The 22198-nt window shown below is 41.3% G+C and overlaps 2 protein-coding genes across 2 annotated transcripts; one reads left to right on the forward strand and one right to left on the reverse strand.

Moving 5' to 3' along the window:
* The first annotated feature begins 9264 nt into the window (after positions 1-9264).
* Positions 9265-12978, forward strand: rfc2 (replication factor C (activator 1) 2). Its single transcript, XM_030787050.1, has 11 exons — positions 9265-9374; positions 9657-9726; positions 9837-9878; positions 9966-10072; positions 10268-10369; positions 11427-11527; positions 11771-11928; positions 12028-12093; positions 12239-12319; positions 12455-12568; positions 12857-12978. Exons 1-11 carry the CDS (start codon positions 9265-9267, stop codon positions 12965-12967), a joined length of 1062 nt encoding a protein of 353 aa, XP_030642910.1. The 3' UTR covers positions 12968-12978.
* Positions 12979-17653: 4675 nt separating this feature from the next.
* On the reverse strand, positions 17654-21133 carry LOC115822660 (protocadherin 8). The gene is made up of 4 exons (XM_030786571.1): positions 18794-21133; positions 18631-18701; positions 18130-18263; positions 17654-17988 (listed from the first exon to the last, which is right to left on the reverse strand). The coding sequence occupies exons 1-4, from the start codon at positions 21131-21133 to the stop codon at positions 17654-17656; spliced, it is 2880 nt and encodes a 959-aa protein (XP_030642431.1).
* Positions 21134-22198: the final 1065 nt, after the last annotated feature.

Genomic DNA, 22198 nt, shown 5'->3' on the forward strand with positions numbered 1-22198 from the left:
ATCTCTTTTTAAAATATGTTTGACATGTAAGATGACTCAGTCTAGCGAGGTGGACAGACAAGTTGCCACCTTTGCCAGATCTCTGACTGTCACAGCCCCGCCCTCTGTCCTAGGGAAACTTACCTCAAGGGATCAAACAGACAAGTGAAAGCACCAACTCTAAATCATGAGAGGGATTAATGTGGTACCAATGAGATTAACAAACGGGATTAAAGAACCTCCAAGTTGATTTTGTTGGTCTGGCCATTATTTGAGACAAACGCACACAAACAAGAGGAGAAGAGATGAAAGTGCCAAACGTCTAGGTTGTGATGAAAAAAAAGCGAACAGGAAGTTGTGTTATTGGGGGTAAAACCAAAGTGGATAATCTGGCAGGCATGGATCATTTCCCTCAGATCAAAAAAAAAAAAAATGACAGTTCAACCATTTTTTTTTTTCCCTGCAAATGTAACAGACAATAAGACAGAAATAGAATACGCTTAGATCATTGATCCTGATGTGTGCAGCCCTTTTGTAAATGTACACATTACCTTTGGGCAAAGTTAATCTTCCATAGCAACCAAACAAACTGTGAAAAATGAAAAAAAAAAAAAAAGAAAGAAAGAAAGAAAAAAAAAGGGGGAGAGACGGGAGAGACGGGAGAGACTGTCGACGTGCTTTCTGTCACGGCCACCATTAGCTACCTGCTTTTCAGGTCTGACTTCCTCCGTACCTGCAACACTCTACGACAGCTTTAAGTTTATATAAGCCGTCGAGCCGCTGACAGACAATGTCACCGCAAGCACGGCCAAAGGAAAAAAAAAAAAAAAAAAAGGAAAAAGGAAAACAAAACAGCAGTGTGACAGAACACTGGATGTTTATATGTATGGCTGTAAAGCTGAATTCACAGAACACAAAATTCAGGTGAAAGGTTTGTATGGAAGTATTTCACATCCTGTGTCGGAGTGGCGTGAGAATGGATTTGATGAAAAGGTTTAAGGTCTGATCTTGGACTAAACTGGACTCAGTGAATACACGTTCAACGGTTTAGTCCAAAGGCAGATTTTAATCCACCCCCTAGAAACCAGCTCTGAATATTCAGACAAGTTGTTCTCTGTTTCTCTGCATCTTTCAGGCACTGACATCTGAGGTGTGTAGAAATAGTTACGTAAATGCTATGAAGGTAAACACTCGATGAAACAGTGGAAGTTTACACATTCTCATTTTTTTGTTGTTTATCTCTCACTATAATTAGCTATTTTTCCAAATTCCATGTTAAAGTATCTCATGTTAAAATATGATTATGTAACTGGTAAATGTTTTATGGCAGAGAACAGGCACGTGCGGCTTGTGACTGAGCCTGTTCTCAAAGTTGTTGTTTTTTTTCTTTTCTAATGCCATTCAGCGAAAAACTGAGCTATTGGAATAACATTAAACCACTTCAAGAACTGCTCGGAATCTCAAGTAGGTTACTTCTCTTAACTTATACTTAAAAGGCCTCATAGTTCCGGCTATAGCCGTTAAGCCATTTACTGAAACCATACAGGTTCGTTTACGTCTTAGCTGCTGTATCTCTGAGGTCATTGAAGGAGCCTCAGGACAAAAATATTGTAGTTCTACGTTGCATATTTCATGGCCCTGATATACGAACTCTGAATGAAACAGTGACCAAACGCCGACATGTAGTACATGGTACAGTGAGATCGAGCTTTCCTGAGGTCTTCCAGGCATCCAATAGTCGAGCTCTCATGGACTTTATTTAGTCCATCTGTGATTTTACGAGGCCAAAGCTCATTCCTAAGAAACGCAGACTGAATTCGGACAATCAGCGCGTTTCGGGGGATGTTTTTTTGTTTTGACGTTGTCTGTGCTGCAGAACAATGTTCTGCATGGTCTGGTAACCATTTAAAGACTCTCCTCGTGACACCACAAAAATGTATAGCAAACGTTGGTTCACTCAACACGTAAGCTGTCTTAGTTCCTTTTGCGTAAAGCAAGAGTTTTCCTGAGTACCACAATACTCATTTTAACTATTATATATAAGTACCAAGTTATATTTATAATGAGCTGAATTTTATGACAATTATAATGCATTACAATACACTATGAAGTACATTTCATAACCTCATGTATATTTTTTTTTCTAATATATATTTTAGCCACCAAAAAAGATTTACTTTAAGAGTACAGTCGACCCTACACATTCGCGGGTTTAACTGTCGCAGATTCGATTATTCGCGAGTGATGTGTATTTTTATGCTGTTACGGAATAAACGATGTCCGAAAACGTATCAACACAGTTGTTTCGGACATCGTTTTATTCAAGTGTGCAACATAAAGAAACCTAAAAAAGTTTAGTGAGTCATAAATGCATAAAATATATGTATTATTAATCTATTTTATCATTTACTACCATAAATGTAGGCTACATTATTAAGAGTTAAGGGAAGGGGGGGGGGGCGTAGAGATATTCGCGGTTTTTCCACGTTCGCAGGGGGCCGTGCGCCCTTAACCCCGCGAATGTGGGGGGCCGACTGTATTGTCCTGTGGAACAGGGGAACTTCTCGCCTGAAGACGAGCTGGGATCGTTCACATTCTTCAGCACCTGCTCAAATTCTGCATTCGACACACTCAGTAGTGTAGATTTTCCCTAAGGAAGATCTTATGGAAGAAATTGTTTAAGTTTATGAGGTGGCTTAGCATGGTGACATAACAGCGGCGCTGCTGTCTTCCACAGTCCACTACACCAACACTGCACCAAGCTGCAATCAAACAGAGCAATCTTACCGAAAATTGTCAGTTTTCCTCAGACCCACTCTTGGTTGTATCGCCATCTAGTGTACTGAAATGGGCATTAGTTATATTCCGTAACTGGGCATTTCAGAAATTGTTAGTATAATGTAAACATATATTATTTATTAAGTCATATACAATATTTAATGTAATATTTTCTCATTGTCGCTCGCCAACTGGAAGATACATTGCTCAGGGAAAATAGAAGAATTTTGTGTGTGACATCAAAGTATTCACAACCAAAATTCTTTTTGTGCAGATAAATAAATAAATAAATACATAAATACATAAATAAATGAATAAAAAGAAAAAGTAGAAGAAAAAAAGATCCTAAAATAGAATTAGCTGGTTTGGATTAGAGTCTTGAAACAAGTGATCCTGATCTCAGATAATAGTTCTGTTATGCTTGTATTTCCCTCTGTATCCTCAAGGTGGCAATGTTGATCCAAATTCCAAATTCTCAGAGCTTGTTATATAGTTACACCAATAATCAAAAACAAAATGAAGTAATGGTCAACAGTATAAAGTGCCACTGTGTCCCTTACATTATATATAATGGTCGGACTAAGTGAACTAGTGTTATGTTTTCATCATAAAGGCTTATATCATCTTTAAAGGTTTGAAATGTGATGTTAAGCTTTAGCAGATATTACAAAAAGGGGGAGGACGAGAGAGAGAGGGAGGGAGGGAGAGAGAGAGAGAGAGAGAGAGAGAGAGAGAGAGGTTAAAAGAACATTAAATGAGAAATAACCCCTACTGTGTGAGTCAACTTTAAAAGGGCAAGTATTTATTCTGTGACGTGGCTCTCGTCCAGCACTGAACCTCAGTTTTCACATGTCCTCGGGTAGCGCGGTGCACCCTAACTGGCTAACTGCAACAGCACAGCAGAGTTAATTAAATGGACTGGAGTAGTTCTCGCTCCTTGTGCCATATGACAAAGGGGGGAAAAAAAACAGTGACATCCTGATTTGTTCTAATTCATTGAGTAATTGTACTAGTCCGAGTAGAGAGAGGAGGTGTGTGTGTGTGTGTGTGTGTGTGTGTGTGTGTGTACGTAATTGTGTTGGGGGGGGGTCACAGGCCACAGTGTTGGCAGTAGCGGTGCACAGCACTCCGATGTCAACAAACAGCTTGTTGGATTGAATCAGTCCCCCGCAGTCTTACTCCTTTTGACTGACTGATGACATACCGTCCCCCTGACCAATGCCACGCTAAGCCACACTGACATGTCTCCCCCTCTGGTCTGGCTGGAGCTGCCTGAGTAACAGTGGATCATAGCCAATCAAGCTCAGGCCTGAGATGGGCCAAACTGGTAATTGGACCGAGGCCTTTGCCAGCGAAGGCTGTTGTGAGTGGTTGAGGCTGAGGGCTTTGTCGTGCGTGGCACTGACAGGGCTGGGGAGCATTGGGTTTCTGCTACAGAAAAGATCTTAAATGGGAAACTTAGATGTGGTGAGACAGCGAGAAGGACGCGGAGAAAGGTGCCCAAGAACAGCCTTCCCACTGCAAGAACAGCCAGGCTCACATAGAGAGGAGACTCAGCCGCAATGGCCTTTCTCCATGGACTTTAAAAGCCTTCATTCAGACGTTTATTTCCTAAGCTTTCATAACCCACATATCTGTAATACACAGCTTCTGTTACAGTGCTGAACGACGAGACTTCAAAGTTTCTGTCACAATCCGCCGTAAAACAGCTCAGAAAAGAAACATTTAAAACAAATTCAAAAATTCGTTTAAAAAAAAAAAAAAACTATGTGGTATGAAGTTAATGTTTTGGTTATGCTCAAGGCCATGGTCTTTTCAGTGTAAATCTCTTGTAATGGACACTGCACTGAAGATGAATAGGGTGTGGAATTGACAGACTGAGACCTTTTTTCATCAGTTCACCTTGGTCAATCATTCATATGTCAACAAAGGAATTCCATAGCCACAAATGAATTGCAGTCAATGTAATTCAGATGAAAGCTGGGGAATAAGCAATTTTTCACACAACACAGCTGAACTATTCAGGAACGTGTTTGTGTACGTCCATAGAAACTGTTTATAGGACGCCGTGACAAGTGAATATTCAAATCCAGGGTTCCTACACATTTTCCTTTTCAAAATGCCATTCTTTTCCAGACTCAAATTTCCATATCTGACATCCGAGTACAAATAGCTAGATGTTTATTATGTAAATAAATGGTTTCGAAGTCCAACTGTTAACATGTATGTTACATTCTGACTATGTATGCTATTACTGCATGTTACTAAATAATTACCAGAAGACTGTAGCTGGGTACTGTGGTTCATACAAATCAATTAGCACCAAACCTAGACAAGTTCAGTGCACAGCATTTTATTCAAGCTGCAATGCTAAAACAGTGCAGTGTTATTCAGTTTTTATCGTGTAAATTTAAATAGCTGTATACCAGGAGGTATGGGACACCAATTTACCCCCAAATGTTCGGAGAGAGGACCAGGGAGGTGCCCTGAGCTCCATAGCCTGGTACAGTAAGTAAGAGAAAAACTCATGTTTTAGGTTACCAGGGGACCAGAGGCCAAAATGTAGATTTTTGTATTTATTTCTCCATAGCAGGGGCTATGAGATGCCAGTTTACCCCCATGAGATGAGGGAGAAGCTCAGGGAGCTCCCCTGTGCTCCAGAGCCTGAAATGTTGATTTGTTTTTGATCTCAGAGTCTTTTAGTAATTTGGATTACCAGGGGGCCAGAGAAATTTGTCTAATACCTCTTTTCCACCAGGATGGTGCCTGTGCCAAGCCAGTTCTGCCTTGGTGCCTTGTGAGAACTGGTCCGCATTTCAACAGGTTTGAGAACTCAGTGTTATGTAGCAAAAGTTGGGGTCATTTCCGTGGGGAAAAAAATCATGGCAGACAGAACGCATCTGCTTTGCTTGCTTTTTATAAATTTATTTTTACGCTAGGCTTCCACACAGTGAATTTCACTCCCAGAGTGAAAAGTGGTAGGGCGAGATTTTCGCGAAAAAAGCAAGCCTGTCACCTAGCTCAAAAGTTCCAGTCCTTAAATAAAGCTACAGTGGTCTGTTTGCCCCGACCAGAGCCGTTGAGAGAGGTTTTTTTTTTTTACCGCTCTGGCCTCGACTACATTCATGGAACATGTAAACAACAAGCCATGCTGGTGTAGACACAGATGGTTGCCCTTACGTTTTTTAATTATACAGGTTTTCATCATACATGTAGCCTTTATCCTCCGCCATCTTGGTCAGACTTTATTTATTACTCCCGCATCTCTGGACAATGTCATGTACCAAACACATCACGCGCTGGACGTGATTCTCATTTGCATAGCCACAGACATCGGTAGTAACTCGATCTGCCCAAGATTAAGCCTGTCTAGCAACAGACTGTTTATTACATAATCTCAGCTAATTCTCATCTGTCTTTTTTCATAGGGTCTTATCTCACAATCTGTCTCTACATTTAGCTATCCACCTGGGCATCATTTGCATAGCCACTGACGTCAGTGGTCCCAACTTTTGGGCGAGCAATATTGAGGAGCCGTTTTTTTTTCAGTGGAAACACGTGGAACCGGTTCTAGATTAGGCACCGGAACCGGCACCACGTCGGTGGAAAAGGGCTACAAGTCCCTTTTGCTGGGCTTTTGGCTGCGCTGGCTGCCTGCTCCAAATGCCATGAAAACAGTCTGCTTGTATTATCAGTTTATGTTTAGAAATTCTGAATTTTATATTTTAGAGAAGAGAATAAGGGGCAACAGTCTGGAAACACAAATATTTTTCCATATTCTCTTTTCTTTTTTCCACACTTATCCAGACCTGGAAATTACTAAAATCAAACTCCATACTTTTCCATACTGCGTAGGAACACTGAAAATCTAAACTATCCAGCGTCATACAGCGAGGCCCTTAGTTATCAAAAATGTTTATGTGAAAACATGTGTCCCAAGGTACTTGTTTTTAACACAGCAGCCAGTGGTACCATCAAATAGTTATTCAAATGAAATATGTTTGATGACCAAAACCTGTTTTTGGATTTCAGTCAATATCAAAACAGACATCAGATTCCTTACTGCTTAACCTTTGACCTGCAGCTATTTCTGTCATTTTTGGGGCGGGATATTGGCTTCAGTGCTTATGGCAAGGCATACATAATGTGTTATCTCAATGTCGTATTAGAGAAGAAACCCTTGGGTTAATACTAAAGGCACCATACACTACAGACTCTCACATCAGATAAACATTATCCTCTCCCTGAATGAGCAGAGTTTGGGGGATATTTGTGGAAAGAGCGCCAGATATTTAAAATCTTTATCAGAACCAAGTGCAAGTTATTTAACATATTTATCAGAAAGAAGTACGGGTTATTTAACATCTTTATCAGAACAAAGTATGAGATTCTGCAGTAAGATTTTGTGCCAGGTCTTATAGAAAACCCGCTCATGTAGTGGATTCGTAGTTAGACTCGTATCTGGCTGGGTTTTTTTGTATCTCCTGGAGACAATGCTCCTCCAGCAGCAGTCATTTTTGACTGACACTTAAGGTGAGGAAGAGGAGTGCATCAGTCCTGAAACGTTGCTGATCAAGAGGACAGACAAAGGGATATTACGTCCTTCAGATTGTGGCTTCTCACACAGGTGTCCCTCCTCTTAGCCTGTTCTAGAGCAGATCTAGATTTCAACAACAACTGGCTTCCATTCCAGAGAAGTTGTACTAGAAGAGTGCTTTATAAAACTGATGCTGTGAAACTCTTTTTTAGCAGCCATATACAATTGACCCAGACAAGAGCAGAAATTCGAGGCTGCGTATTGTTTTATGAAAAACAGGCCCACAGCAATAAAAGCAATCTTTACAATCGATCCAATTTCTGGATGCTTTATTCTTCAGAGAGAATGGGACCAGAGAAAAGGCCCATTATGTGAGCTGAAAATATAGCTTTGTAAGTCAGTGACTACAATCGGCAAAATGTTTCTGATTTTGCTAATAATTCATCTGAAATTATCATGGCATGAGCATACACACAAACACTAGATACACTGCAAATATATCACACACACACACACACACACACACACACACACACACACACACACGCATACACACACACACACCACACAGTGTTTAAGTCCTTAATAGGAAAATCTTGTTTACTGTAGGATGCCAGTTTGACATAATCTCTTTTTTTCAGTAATCACCCAATCTCTGATTGTTTCTCTCTGGACATTGACCTTATACTTCTAAACGGAACTGTCAGCTGATCTTAACCTTTCCGTACAACTAAATATCAAATGACTGAGTTATAGATTTAACAAGGGCACATATTCCCCAAAGTCCAATCTCTCAACCCCTCAGGTTTCATGCAGCATTGAACTGGACCACTGTGAATGTTGATAAAATTTCACTAATAGACTAATCAGTACATTTCACACATGCAATTAAAAAGCCGTACAGGATATATAGTGGTCAGTAGTGAACAGTGAAAAAATTCAGCACATTACCAAGAAAGAAAGAATCTCAGAAAGATGTTGTTGCACTCCACTCTGTGTTGTCTTTCTCTCTCCCTGTCCAAGATGATTATGAAGAAGAAGAAGAAGAGGAAGAGGAGGAGGAGGAGGAGGAAGAAGAAAATGATGATGATGATGTTGTTGTTGTTGATGATGATATTGTTGTTGTTGTTGATGATGATGATGATGATGATGATGATGATGGTGATGATGAGGTCTTATTTTGAATGCTCCATCTCTATCCTGTGAACTGAACAAAAGCCTGGAATAACCCCTAAATGCACAAGTTGGGCCCTAAGTTGCTAACTGGCTAAGTCTGGCAAAATACACAAAAAGAAAGCAATCTAGCAATACTTGCAGCTGACAGGTGTAAAGTCTAGACACGGCTAGAGCTGGCCTGAGGCTGACATGAAGCTCAACTGAAGGAATGATCCCCTGATATTTTAACAGGGTGGAGATGAGCACCACTTGTGATTTTTCTGTTCTCATAGATCTTGTCAATTTAACCATATCATAACGAATCTGAATGTCTTAACATAGACATATTTGATTATTTAACATACACAAATAAGTTCATTACAACGGCATTTTCTGTAATAATACATAATTGATACCCTGACGTGATCATTGTGTTTCATTGCATCCGGGCTTGCACTGCTTATACTATTACAGGCTGTAAGTGCCCGATCCATCCCGGGCAGCCGGAGTGGATCGGCCACATACACCGACAACTTATCAGGGCTGAATCGGGACTGTAATTTAAGATAACCACAATTTTATGACTCAGCCACTGTTTGCCCCTCTCGTCTCATTTCTCAGATAGCTTGCAAAGTACTGAGGATGGAGCCGAACTGTGGAAATGAAGCCAGCCGAGGTGCGTCCTACACATTTAAATTTGTGGTGCTGCGGTGATTTTACAGCGCGTCATTGCATTTTTGGCCTCTTGTGGTATCCATAGGCTTCAGGATGTAGCGTCATAGTTTTGGTCGTGGCGGGAGTTGTTGCAGAGAAATATGGATGCAGAAATGGAAGAAGTCGGGGGTGAAGAAATCAAGGAGGTCCCGCCACCTAAGACGGAGGATGTTACTACAAAAATATCGACCACTGCTTACGAGTTACCATGGTATCGTTGGATCAGTTTTTTAGTTGTAGATAGCGCAGCTTACATGGAGGAAGTTCCTTTAGTTGTAACTTTAGTTAGCTAACTAAGCTAATGCGCTTGTGAAAGAGCTGTCAGTAAAGCCAGTGCCTACTGTCTAACGTTTTTATTGTTTCCGATGTTATGATTATTTTGTGAAACACTATCTGGAATACAGTTATCTTCTGAACTAGCTACCCTGTACATTTCAAACGTCCAGCTCGTACGGGTAAAACAAACGGATGTATTTATTCGTATTTTGTACAGGGTAGAGAAATACAGACCATTGAAACTGAGCGAGATTGTTGGAAACGAAGAAACGGTCAGCAGACTTGAAGTAAGCTCACAGATCACATGCATTTACACTGTACAGTCGGTACTAATCCCCTGTGAACTGCTGTCCTCGTTTAAATGCGTTTATGATAGCTTGTCATGTTGCCTTTGCAGGTGTTTGCCAGAGAGGGAAATGTACCGAATATTATCATCGCGGTAAGTGCGTTGTTTACAACTTGAAACCGCTTTAGGTTTAGATGCAGTAAAACATTTTGAATCTTTCAACGATTTGTGCGGTTACAGGGTCCCCCGGGTACTGGAAAGACGACTAGTATTTTATGTTTGGCTAGAGCTCTTCTCGGCCCTGCCATGAAAGACGCAGTTCTTGAGCTGAATGCTTCAAATGACAGGTATGGGTCGTAAAAACGTGGGAGATTAGTAGCTTAATAAGTGTCATGTGCTCAATAGAAAACTTAACGTGGATTTACTTTGGTTTTGAAATCTATATTAAACGGCAGAAGTTTGATGTACTGAGCCACACAGACTATTTATTTTGTTTATTTGAACATTTGAATACATTTATATTTTAATGTCTTTTTTTCCAGAGGAATTGATGTGGTCAGAAATAAGATCAAGATGTTTGCACAGCAAAAAGTCACTCTTCCAAAAGGACGTCACAAAATCATCATTCTGGATGAAGCTGACAGGTAAAACACCTTTATAACTGAGATGGAATAACGACTTAATTTCGTGCTTCCGTATTCCCAGCAACAGAAATCATTAAAGACGGGTAAACAATACAAACAAACAGTTGCAGCTGTTAGAGAAAGCGAAAGGTATACCAACATGACATTGTTTTGGTGAAACCTGTAACCGTTGGCAATACTGTAATAAAAATCCGTTTGAAACTAGCCTGAAGACATACTTAGCCTGAACAACAGTCAGTTAAACGGTAATTCTCATTTGTAATTTCTAATTTCAAGTTTATGGGAATCTTTCCTCTTCTGCCTTGTGTTAGTGTTGCTCAGGCCACCACTGCACTTGATATATTCATATCTGTATAACTATCTAAGATTCTGATTGGCCTGGTGTTACCTTGGATGACATCACAATGTCTGTCCTCTGAGATCATCAGTCCAATAAGAGACCAGCTGACATTAGAGAATTAGGCTTGTTAGATGAAGTTACAGCATAATGTGTAGCTAATTCACCTGTAACCCTGGAATATATCGCTTACAAAAGAAGTGGTAGCCCTTATCTTCAGTGATAAATGTTAGTTACCCCACTGTTTGAATGATGTGACTGTATCAGTTTGGAAGTAATGGAAAACTGTATCAGTAGAGTTGTGCGCTCATCGGCCGGTGCTGTGATCACCTTAGTTGCCGGCCTGGCTTTCTCTACAGACCATTAGCTGCCTGTTTCACATTAGCACGTTCACTCCAGTGACGTCACATGATCACTCAAAACTGTAAAAGCATTCTCAAAGTGGCCTTTACTTAATACTTCCACAAAAACTGAGTCTTGTATTTACACATCTGAATGCATCGGCATATTACACAAATTGTCAATATGCAAGTGCAGGCTAACGGATTTTACCCACTCAGTGATGTGAAATCTTAATATTTCATTTAAATACATAATTGTTGAGACTACGTTGTGAAGAAGTGGGGCATGTGTGAAACCAGACACTTTGTGTGGCCGGTGGAATCAGTTCTTGTCTGGTATAGTAAAATTCTCAGTGGCTTTTCTGATGTGTGCTGTCAGTATGACTGACGGAGCTCAGCAGGCCTTGAGGAGGACCATGGAAATCTACTCCAAGACCACACGCTTCGCCCTGGCCTGCAACGCCTCCGATAAAATCATAGGTGAGAACACTCCCTCACGCTCCCCGTAAACGGCAAAAACCTACAGAAACGTCAGCCGTTTGGATCAAATTGATCATCACATGAAGAAGGTAGAGTTTGAGCGGCCCAAACAGACAGTTTGACCACACTGGGAAGAACACAGTGACTCTTCACGTATTAGATGGAGATAACGATTATGTTTAGATTGTGGTGACTGTTATCTGACCTTGTGCCGTGTCCTCTGACCTTGTGCCGTGACCTCAGAGCCCATCCAGTCTCGCTGCGCCGTCCTGCGTTACACCAAGCTGAGGGACGAGCAGATCATGATGCGGCTGATGGAGGTGGTGGAGAAAGAGCGACTGCACGTCACCAACGACGGGCTGGAGGCCATCATCTTCACCGCCCAAGGGGACATGAGACAGGTGGGGCCTGGTTTACCCTGTAGCGTTTAACGCGGTCGCTTCGACGCGGCCCTCGACACCTGGCCACGGACTGAACCTGTTTAATGTTTCTCTGCCCAGGCGCTGAATAACCTCCAGTCGACAAATTCAGGGTTTGGCTTCATCAACAGTGAGAATGTGTTTAAGGTGTGTGTTTGGGCAGTGTACCCATTTTTATTATCTGCTCATCATACAGAGAAAAAAAAATACTGACGGTCTGAACATAGTGTCGTTTGCCAGTCATGTTGCTGAAATGAATGTAAACATAATTCTGGACATTTTTGGATTGTAGGTGTGTGACGAGCCACACCCTCTCCTAGTGAAAAGCATGCTGGAGCATTGTGTCAACGCTAACATTGACGAAGCTTACAAGGTGGTTCTTAATCTCTCTCTACAGTAATCACTCCCAGAAAATAACCGAACAGATAAGCATAGCCTGTCTTGTTGACGTCATTTCTGTCGATTCAATTCTGTAAAGTGTTAAAAGTGTGCGTTCTGGTTGTGACAGGTAATTGAACAGCTGTGGTCATTGGGTTACTCTCCAGAGGACATCATAGGAAACATCTTTAGAGTCTGTAAGACGTTCCAAATGTCAGAGTACCTAAAGCTGGAGTTCATTAAGGTGAGTCAACAGGAGACGAACAAAAATCTCTCTGTGTACAGTTTTTTTTTTTTTTCTGTCAGAAAAGAATGTGTACATGTAAATTGACATGCGACGCTAAAATATATCCGCTAACTTCACTGGAAAATTGAAAATGGCTAAAGTGTTGTAAAGTGCCCTGAGTTTGTATAGAAATATAGCATGGAGCTGAGCATTCTTTATTTTATCACTCATTTATTTAACATATTTGCCTTCATGGCGTTTAACTGTGATTGACACATTGTCATTGTGACGTGGTGCTGTTCTCAGGAGATTGGCTACACCCATATGAAGGTGGCGGAGGGTGTGAACTCTCTCCTGCAGCTGGCTGGACTGTTGGGTCGTCTGTGCAGTAAGACCGCCGCCCCTGACGCCAGCTGAATCCCACCTCTGCCCCGTCACATTCGTTAACCTTCCTCTGCGGCGGCCCCCTGCCAAAACGGTGGGGGGGGGGGGAGAAAAAAACATTATCTTCTTAAATCCTCAAGTGTTTTTGATAAGGTCTGTGTGTTTGTAAAAACTGCAAATAATGTTGGTCATCAATAAAAAGCTATTTTTGTTTGTGCTTCTGTGACCTTTGACCCTTTCAGCCAACTGTGATGAGGAAACTCTAAATAGACTGCTATAATGGTATCTTAAATGGGTAAAAATGGTTGAAATGGTATTAGATGTAGATTTATGTATCAGTTTTGAGAACTGTTTAAGGCTGTTTTGAGCTTATTGATGACTTCCTTTATGCAGAATCACTCAGTCTGTTCTAAATGTTAAATGTTATATCCATCAGGAAAAAAACACTATGCAATAACATTAATAATTCACAGCAGCAAGTTTACAGACCCTTTCGTGCCTGCAGAGCATAAGATTTTAGACAGCTAAATCAGCTATTTGTGGATTTACATAATGTGGTGCTATCCTTGCATAACGTGAGGATATAAAGTTCAAAGTTCAACTGATACATCATATTAAATAGGCCTGCTGCCGTACCAGACACACAGCACATACACTGACAGGCTATCGGTGTGGTACCTACCAAAAAGACTATTCAGTTACCAAACTGCAGCCTACCTGCTAACCGTAGTTATCAAGCCAGTTGAGTAGCAGTGGTGACATAGCAGGGCAGACCCAGGGACCTTTTGTGATGAAGCACCTCGTAACTATTGACTAATGAATGAATTAAATGTACTCTGAAAAAAAGGCCTTTAGGTTTCACCCTCTGTCGAGGGTCCAGAAGGGTCGTGGTTTTGAATGGAACTGGGAGCGCTGAACACCAGTGCTGATTGGGCATGGGTCATTTATTTTATGCTTGTAGAACGTCACTGACTGAAGTTAAATATTTGTGAATCATTCAGAGGTAAAATAGCGTCTAGTTGCACCGTTGTTTTGAAACTTATGAGTGTAGGTCCCCCTTTAGTAATCACGGTAATGACTGCATGGCCCACTACGTCTGTGGTGGAACACGGCCAGACCTTGGCAAGATCTCTAAGTGGGCAAACTGGAATTCCACTAATACTGTAATTCTGTTACATCTAAGACAAAGTCTCTGCTTAGTAATAAAAAAAAGAAGAAGAACAAAAAATTAGCCACAATTTGATGCCAGTGATATACAAATAAGAGAGAAACTTTGTTTTAAACAGGAAAAGGTCTTTTTTTAGCCCAAGATGAATGCTTTTAGATTTAGACTGATGCGTTTACACACAACCCCAGTATGTACCCCAGCAATTTCCTTACTGGCCACATTTTGAGTGACATTTATGTATTTATTTATTTAATTATGTCCACTGCCAATGTATGTTTATGAAATTTAGAATTTCACACTTTTAGAATGAATTTCACACACACACACACAAAAAAGAGGATACCACATAGAGTCAAAGTTTATCTTCGGTGCTTTTGTGTCTGCCCTGATTTTTTAATAACTGGTTCCAGCTGTGATTCAACACTCCAGATAAACAGGCCTTTTGCCTCCGAGCAGAACAGCGCTCGGTCGATGGACGGCACTTTGACCTACATGGAGAAATTTAGATGAAAGATAAAGTGAGTCCATTCCATATTGTATCGACCCAATAATGTGAGCTGTCCTTCATATTCGATTGGAAATCTGTCATACCCCATCAGCTCTGACAAATCATAAAAAAAAAAAATTGTGTGACCTGCCGTTTAGGACCGATTTTATCACATTTTATAAATGAGGTATTATTATTTATGTTACATTGCAATCTTTTATCCATTTCAGTCACGTCCCTGCCAAACAAAAACAAAACAATTATTAATAACATTGTGTATATTCATAGTTGTTTTCCAAGCATCTCATAGTAAACAAAGAAGCCTGAGGTGTGCACGTGCGTGTGTGTGTGTGTGTGTGTGTGTGTGTGTGTGTGTGTGTGTGCAGCTGGTTCCGGGAACAAGGTCAAACTCAGCCACAGCAGCATCCACAAGGACAAAGGCTGCCAAGACTGCTTAAGCCCCGCAGTTCGGTTACGGGCATTTCCCTTGTAAGGGAGAGAGTCTTTGTTTTTGCACAGACACCAGGAAAAGCAAAAAGGCTTGGCACAGGTCAAACCAAGGACAGGATCAATACTCAGGTTTCAAGTAGGAAACTTGAAACTCCCTTCACTTCTCCACTGTTTGCCAACAGACAGATGGACATAACAAACAAACAAACAAACAAACAATAAATAAATAACCATATACTGAACATGAGACTTTGTCAAATATTCCATAGATTACATGGAATATGTTCTTTTAGTCTATAACTTGTCTTTGTAATTGTTTGTCTCATAATTGCATCTAACACGTAGATGTATACTCTAAGTAGCTATACTCTATTCACATAATAATGTATTGTAGACATTACTGACAAGACAGCCCTACTGTTTCACAAAATAAGAATTTGAAAAAGATACTTGCATAAATAAATTCATGTGTCAAACGATGGTTCTCTTTCCTTTTTCTCTCTCAGCGGATTTAGAAGGAACCTAGTGTCAGCGTCAAATGTATGTCACTCTGTACTGATGAAATCAAACACTCTCTGTGCTGCAAGTGGTCACTGCTCCTTCTGCTGATCCGAGACTGTGGGGAGAGATCACTGCTCCTTCTGCTGATCCGAGACTGTGGGGAGAGATCACTGCTCCTTCTGCCAGTCTGAGACTATGGGGAGAGATCACTGCTCCTTCTGCCAGTCTGAGACTATGGGGAGAGATCACTGCTCCTTCTGCCAGTCTGAGACTATGGGGAGAGATCACTGCTCCTTCTGCTGATCCGAGACTGTGGGGAGAGATCACTGCTCCTTCTGCTGATCCGAGACTGTGGGGAGAGATCACTGCTCCTTCTGCCAGTCTGAGACTATGGGGAGAGATCACTGCTCCTTCTGCCAGTCTGAGACTATGGGGAGAGATCACTGCTCCAAGGCTGTGGGTCGCAGGGCTGAGGAGACTAAGGTCAGAGATCTGTGAGTCCGCAGTGACTACGACTTTATGATCACAGGTTTATGTTGTGAGGTACATGTATGTTTAATTGAAGTGTTCCTCCGGTATAGCCGTGAGATATCTACCAGGATTCTGAACTGTCTGAGAACCCCTTTGGGGAATAAACTGAACTTGTGTAATCTGTCATCTCTTTGTGCTGACACGGATAGGTGCGTAAAACATCCTCTGACCATATGTTTCAGGTAAAAAAAAAAAAATGTTTTGCAAGGTTGTGGCTTTGCTTGTTTCATTGTAGCAGGATGAGAACTGACCTTTTCTGTCTTCTGACATACAGTTCACAACGAAGTTTGCTCCGCTGAATCTCTGGTCAGGTCCATTTCTCATCCACTCTTCACTGGGGCCTAAGTGATTTGCCACCAGTAAATCTGCCTCTTAACCATCATACTCCCTTAATCTTATAACTTGTTTCTTGTCGTCCCCTTGGGGTAGTTCATTGTATTGTTAGTATCGACATGCATGGAAGATTCAGTTAGCCAAAGAAAAGGGTATGTAGATTCTTTTTTTTTCTCACTGTATCAAATTCTGTTTCCATTTTTTTGGCATCAGTTAAATTTCAATTGCTTACCCAACCATATGAGACAGTGTCATAATCTTCTCATGTATAGGATCATTACCATGTGGTTACCACCGATAATAACCGCACGACTACATTCGCCAGTGTCCGTGCATTCCTACTGTACGATTCCATTTCTTAGCGCAGGATTACATATTCCAAGTGGCAACCATGATGAGTGGCGCATTAGAATAATCTTAATCTCATGGCCTAAATTCCGTCTCAGCCTATAAACCACGCTGAGCTGAGTTTTAAGTCACCTCTTAATGTATCAGAGGAGAACTTTGTTAGTGTGATTGAAGACAATCCACTAAGTATAGAATGCAACCTAAATGCTTTTGAGCAGCTGAGTGGTTTTTAGCTGCTGAGTTATTGTCTTGCCCTGAATTATCTCAGCGGTCTTACGATCAGTTGAATGGGACAGATTTTCATTCCAGGGTTGTGGAAAAATAAGAGCAGTGCTGGATATTTTCCCATTTCCATGTTATGGTCTGTGTTTTCTAAAGGACAGCTAAGAAAGGCACAGATCAAATGTAAATTGCTGTTGAAACACCCAGGCTATCTACCCACAGTAATAATATAAAACGCTTTTAATCCAATTTATCCTACTTACTTTTGAAGAGTCATATCATGTTATATTTTCCTATGTTTTTCTCATGTTGCCAGAAGGCAACAATTCAAATACGGTGTTCTTAAAACATTTAAGTGTCTTGTAATACTTTTTTATTCATTTTTATTACATTTTAATTTTTTTGGCATGTAAAAAAGTACTGTTAATTGTACATATTACAGAAACATTTCTTTTAAAAAAGGTACTTACATAAAACACATTTACAAAAAAATGAATAAATAAATAATAAAATAAAAATAGATATTTACAGCATCTCAGAAGAAATGTATACATCAGTTAAGTTCATGTGTCTCACAAGTCTTTATTCATGGCAGATTTTCTCCCATATATATATAAACATGACTGTCTGTATGACTGTGACAATACAGAGAGAACTGGTGCATTTTTTTTTACAGTTGTCAGAAGGTAGTGGCAACCTCTGACAAGGTTGCGACTGTCAAGATCTCGCGATTCTGTTGCCGCTGCTCCTCGGCTTTTGCTGTCATCCCTCTCTTCTGATGTGAAAAGTACGATGGCAGCGTGCCTGTCCTAGAAATGGAATGCATGGAGCTCCTGGCTTTGGGAAGGCTGGTGTTGTAACAGGAGTCTCTCCAGGAAGGCGGATTAGCCTGGGTATTACTGTAAGCAGGTGGCTGAGGAAAACCCATTGTGCGGTTACATGCGGGACCGGCGTGTGTGACGCTTTGCCTGCCCTGCCACTCGAAACCCAGTGTATTAGTGGAGTTGACGGAGCCTGAAAACAGAGAACAAAGGCATTCTTAAGACCGTAAAGTTCAAAAAATCGTGGAATCCGCACACAGCCGCCTGCTTGGGGAATGCGTTTAGCGGGCAGGTAATTAAGAACAAGGTTTAGTAAGAGGGGAGAGACGCTCACTTTTTGTCCATGGCTGAAAGGTGGTGAGGTTTCGTTTGAATGCCTCCCCACTGGTGTCAGAATCGCTGTCATTGAAGTCACTGTCTCCTTTGCCACTGTCCTTCACGCTTAGCTGATCCGTGTTCCCAATGCAACTGTGTGTGAATAGAGTCAAACACGTTAGCTACTGTATCTGATTATTGACTTTCTCTGGCAGAGAGAAAATGCAGTATTCAGTGGAACATGAATAACATGCTATCAGCCCATAAACACCCATGACCTTCCAAAGGCAGATAGATTTTTATACGACGTTGACGTGGTCAGTGAAAAACCCACTCAGGTTCAGTGAAACCATCTTTAAAGCTGGTCACAGACAGAAATGTGCAATTTATATTGATACGAATGATGTAAGAGCCGGATTAAATAGGCCTATTTCCTGTCCGTCTACATGTTTTCAGAAATCAAATATCATGTAATGGAGACATGTAATGGAGCAAACACAAGTTAAGGGAAGACTAGTACCTTCTTTGTAGACAATGTCTTTCTTCTTGCCACAGGGGGGTTTGTCCAAACGGTTTGGAAGGCAGGAACAGCTACGAAAACATGATAGCGTTTAAACTCAAAAGTTTACGATGCCAGGCTAATCATTTGTTGGACTAGAATGATAAATTATTTAAATAAATACCTTTGCGTCAGATTCTGAGTTCTTCTCCTCATACTGGTAGTGCAGTGAGAAATCTCTGTCGTTGCTGAACAAAGACCTTGGGCCACCATAAATATTTGCGCTTGCTGCGCTGTGTATGGAGAGAGGAGTTGATCCATAAAGTCCGCGTGACGTGTCTTTCTTTGAGCCAAACTTTCTCCCTTTGAACTTGCAGATGATTATAACACTCGCGACCGTTATCAGCAGCAAAGCACATCCCCCGCTGATAGTCACAATGCTTACTGTTGAAGCACCAAAGTTAAAGTAGTCTTCGTCACTAGGCCGCAAAGAGATAACTGCCTGCTCTTGGGATGGTTCTGTATCCGTCACAATAAAACGGATTGTCGCTTTGCTGGAGAGTGGCGATCTCCCGTTATCATATACGGCAATCTTGATTTCCAACACGTCCTCTCTTTGTGCGTTAAGGCTTTGTTTCAAGACAATCTCCCCGCTCTTTTTGTCCATCGAAAAAAAATTCTGGTAGTTGTCTTCAAGAATTTGAAAACTTACTTCACTGTTTACTCCGCTGTCCTCATCTTGTGCTTTGACCTGTAGAGCTAGGTAACCAGGGGGTGCGTTCAACGGTATTTGGACATCCGCAGAATCACTTTGTAAAACTGGATTAGTAAAATACGGGTAGTTGTCATTTTCATCGACTATCGTGACTTTAACGACAGAGGTGCTAGATTGTGACGGCGATCCCTTGTCGCTGGCTTGAACAGTGAACTCAAAGTGTTTCAAAGTCTCGAAATCAAAAGATCTTAAACTGTACACCGATCCTGAAAGCGGGTCTACTGAGATGAATGTGGACATTCGTGCATCATCTAGGACCTTGCTGTCAATCAAACTGTACACAACTTTTCCATTGTCGTTAGTATCAACATCACGGGCCACCACTGTAGTTATGTACGATCCAGGAATATTATTTTCGACGACGGAGACATCATAATTCGATTTACTGAAAACAGGAGCATTATCGTTCTCGTCAGTCACTTTGATCGTGTAGTGCTTCACAGTTTTGAAGGGTGGGCTTCCCAGATCCTCAGCAACCACTGTTAGATTGTACTCTGCTATCTTTTCTCTATCCAAACCGGCGGTTGTCACTATCATAAACGTGTCACCATAAGCCTGCTGTAGCCTGAAATGTTCGTGTCCGCTCAAGCTGCTACGAACGTAGCCGTTTGGACCCGAGTCTCTGTCCGAGGTGCTGATTAGAGCCACGAAACTTTCTTCGGCAGCGGCCTCTGTTATAAAAGCTACTCCGTCACTAGTCGATGTCATAGGCTTTATGGTGATTACTGGGGCGTTGTCGTTCACATCAAGAATATCTATAAGAACTCTACATGTAGATGGGACAGAGTTTACACCCAAATCTGAAGCCTGAATGTTAAGTTCATAGGACTGCCTCTTCTCGAAGTCAACCATTTCCTTCAGAGTGACCTCTCCGGAGTGGGAGTCGATGTGAAATAGACGCGTTACTTCAAATGAGGCCTCTTTGACAAAACCATACACAACCTCACCGTTAATGCCATCATCTGGGTCAAAAGCATGTACCTTCAGTACGCGATACCCCACGGGCGAGTCCTCTTGCAGTTCAACTTTTAGGGAGTTGTGCTCAAAAGTGGGACTGTTGTCGTTGAAGTCCAGGACTTTGATGATAATTTTGGTTGTCCCAGATTTTGGTGGATTTCCTCCATCTGTTGCTACCAATTCAAACGTGTACGAATCCTCCGTCTCTCTGTCCAATGTCTTCACCAACACGAGTTCACCATGTTTCTCTCCATCATCTCCGGTGTGCACATCAACGACAAAATGATCATTATGTGAGATATGGTAGCTTTGGATGTAATTGCTCCCTACATCTTGGTCAACAGCAATGTCCAGAGGGAATCGTGTGTTTACAGCAACATTCTCTGAAATCTCAATGAGCGTCTCGTTCTTTGGGAACTGAGGTGAGTGATCATTGACGTCTCTCACTTCGATCTCGACGTGAATAAGCTGAAACTTTTCCTTTGAGAAGGCGACGACGTCAAATGTGACGAGACACTGCGGTGATTGATTGCAGAGCCTTTCTCTATCAATAGCCTCTCCGATTGTTAACAATCCGTCCATTTGTCGCATCTGAATCAAAGATGAGTTGGTTTTCTGCATAAAACGGAATGATGTTTCAGGGTCTTCTGCCGGGTTTATTTTTAAGTCCTTGGAAAGATTTCCAATCTCTGTACCAACACCATCCTCCTCAAATGTAAAATACTTTGTAGTTGTGCTCCTGACCGCACAAACTACGACAATGAGAAGCACACATCTTATCAGCAGCTTCATGGCGCGAAACAAAAGTTACAAAGTTTTTTTAATGTACCAAACTGTCCTCGAAGCAGTTCACTTGCCCACTGACATGATCATCTACCACAAGAACTCAAGCCGCTGGTGATCATCTATTGGATATAAACCACGACCTATGCAAATGAGTCACTCTACTGACCAATGAATTTCACCTGGCCTACCAAACGGCGCTCGCATCACGTAGTCATTCACTCTCTGTCTGGCATGTTATCACACCATCGCCGACTTTTTGTAGTATACAAACCTTTGACGCGCTATCCTTATGAGCCATGTCTAAGTCAGTACAGTCGAGTTTCAAAGAAAATTATCAGCAAAAAAAAAAAAAAAATTCAGTACTGTTAGAAGTTTCCTAAGCTTTACCAACCGATACTGTTCCGTTCTGATTTACTGAACCCTGGACCTGCTATCCTGTTATTCAGCACGATTTATGAAATGTAACCTATGTGGTTTATCAGTTTAACGGGTTTTCAGTGCTGACAAGACCATGGTGTAATCGAATGGACGTTCATATGTTCTGCAATACATAAATCTCAACGGCCGGTCCATTTCTTTTACACGGTGATGGGACAATAATTTAGCGTAGATTACATCCGTGTTCAATGTCGAAAGCGTTTAAATAATCACGAAGTCAGGTAGGCCATGTTACCGGATTGAGTGTAAGAGGCCTCAAACACCAAATAGAAAAATATGAACAGTAGTTTAATAAATGAACTCTCTCTCTCTCTCTCTCTCTCACTGCTGGTTTGTTTAGTGTAGGCTGTTTGCCATAGACAGAGGGGCTGCGCAGCACCACTTCCAAAGGTTTTGCACCATTTCTGTTTGATCTCCACGGGCGCCCCGCGTGAATTTTAATATGTGAAAATAGCGACACAATTACAGAATGTGTCTGGCGCGCTAATTGCTTTATGTTCAGACTAGAAAAGAAAAAAGGATTTTAAGTTTAACATAATGTGTGAAAAACTTCACAGACACTCTTTTAAAGTGGATTCAATTACGGATACACATACGAATGTTGAAGTTTTACAACGTTATCTCACAGACCTA

Source organism: Chanos chanos, chromosome 10, assembly GCF_902362185.1.
Source record: "Chanos chanos chromosome 10, fChaCha1.1, whole genome shotgun sequence".
Taxonomy (NCBI): domain Eukaryota; kingdom Metazoa; phylum Chordata; class Actinopteri; order Gonorynchiformes; family Chanidae; genus Chanos; species Chanos chanos.

Coding starts and splice junctions, on each gene's coding strand:
- LOC115822660 (XM_030786571.1), bottom strand. CDS start 21,133: ATGAAGCTGCTGATAAGATGTGTGCTTCTCATTGTCGTAGTTTGTGCG. Junction 18,264..18,630: donor AGACATTGTCTACAAAGAAG/GTACTAGTCTTC, acceptor ATTCACACACAG/TTGCATTGGGAACACGGATC. Junction 17,989..18,129: donor CTTTCAGCCATGGACAAAAA/GTGAGCGTCTCT, acceptor CTCTGTTTTCAG/GCTCCGTCAACTCCACTAAT.
- rfc2 (XM_030787050.1), top strand. CDS start 9,265: ATGGATGCAGAAATGGAAGAAGTCGGGGGTGAAGAAATCAAGGAGGTC. Junction 11,528..11,770: donor CGCCTCCGATAAAATCATAG/GTGAGAACACTC, acceptor CCGTGACCTCAG/AGCCCATCCAGTCTCGCTGC. Junction 12,094..12,238: donor ACAGTGAGAATGTGTTTAAG/GTGTGTGTTTGG, acceptor TTTGGATTGTAG/GTGTGTGACGAGCCACACCC.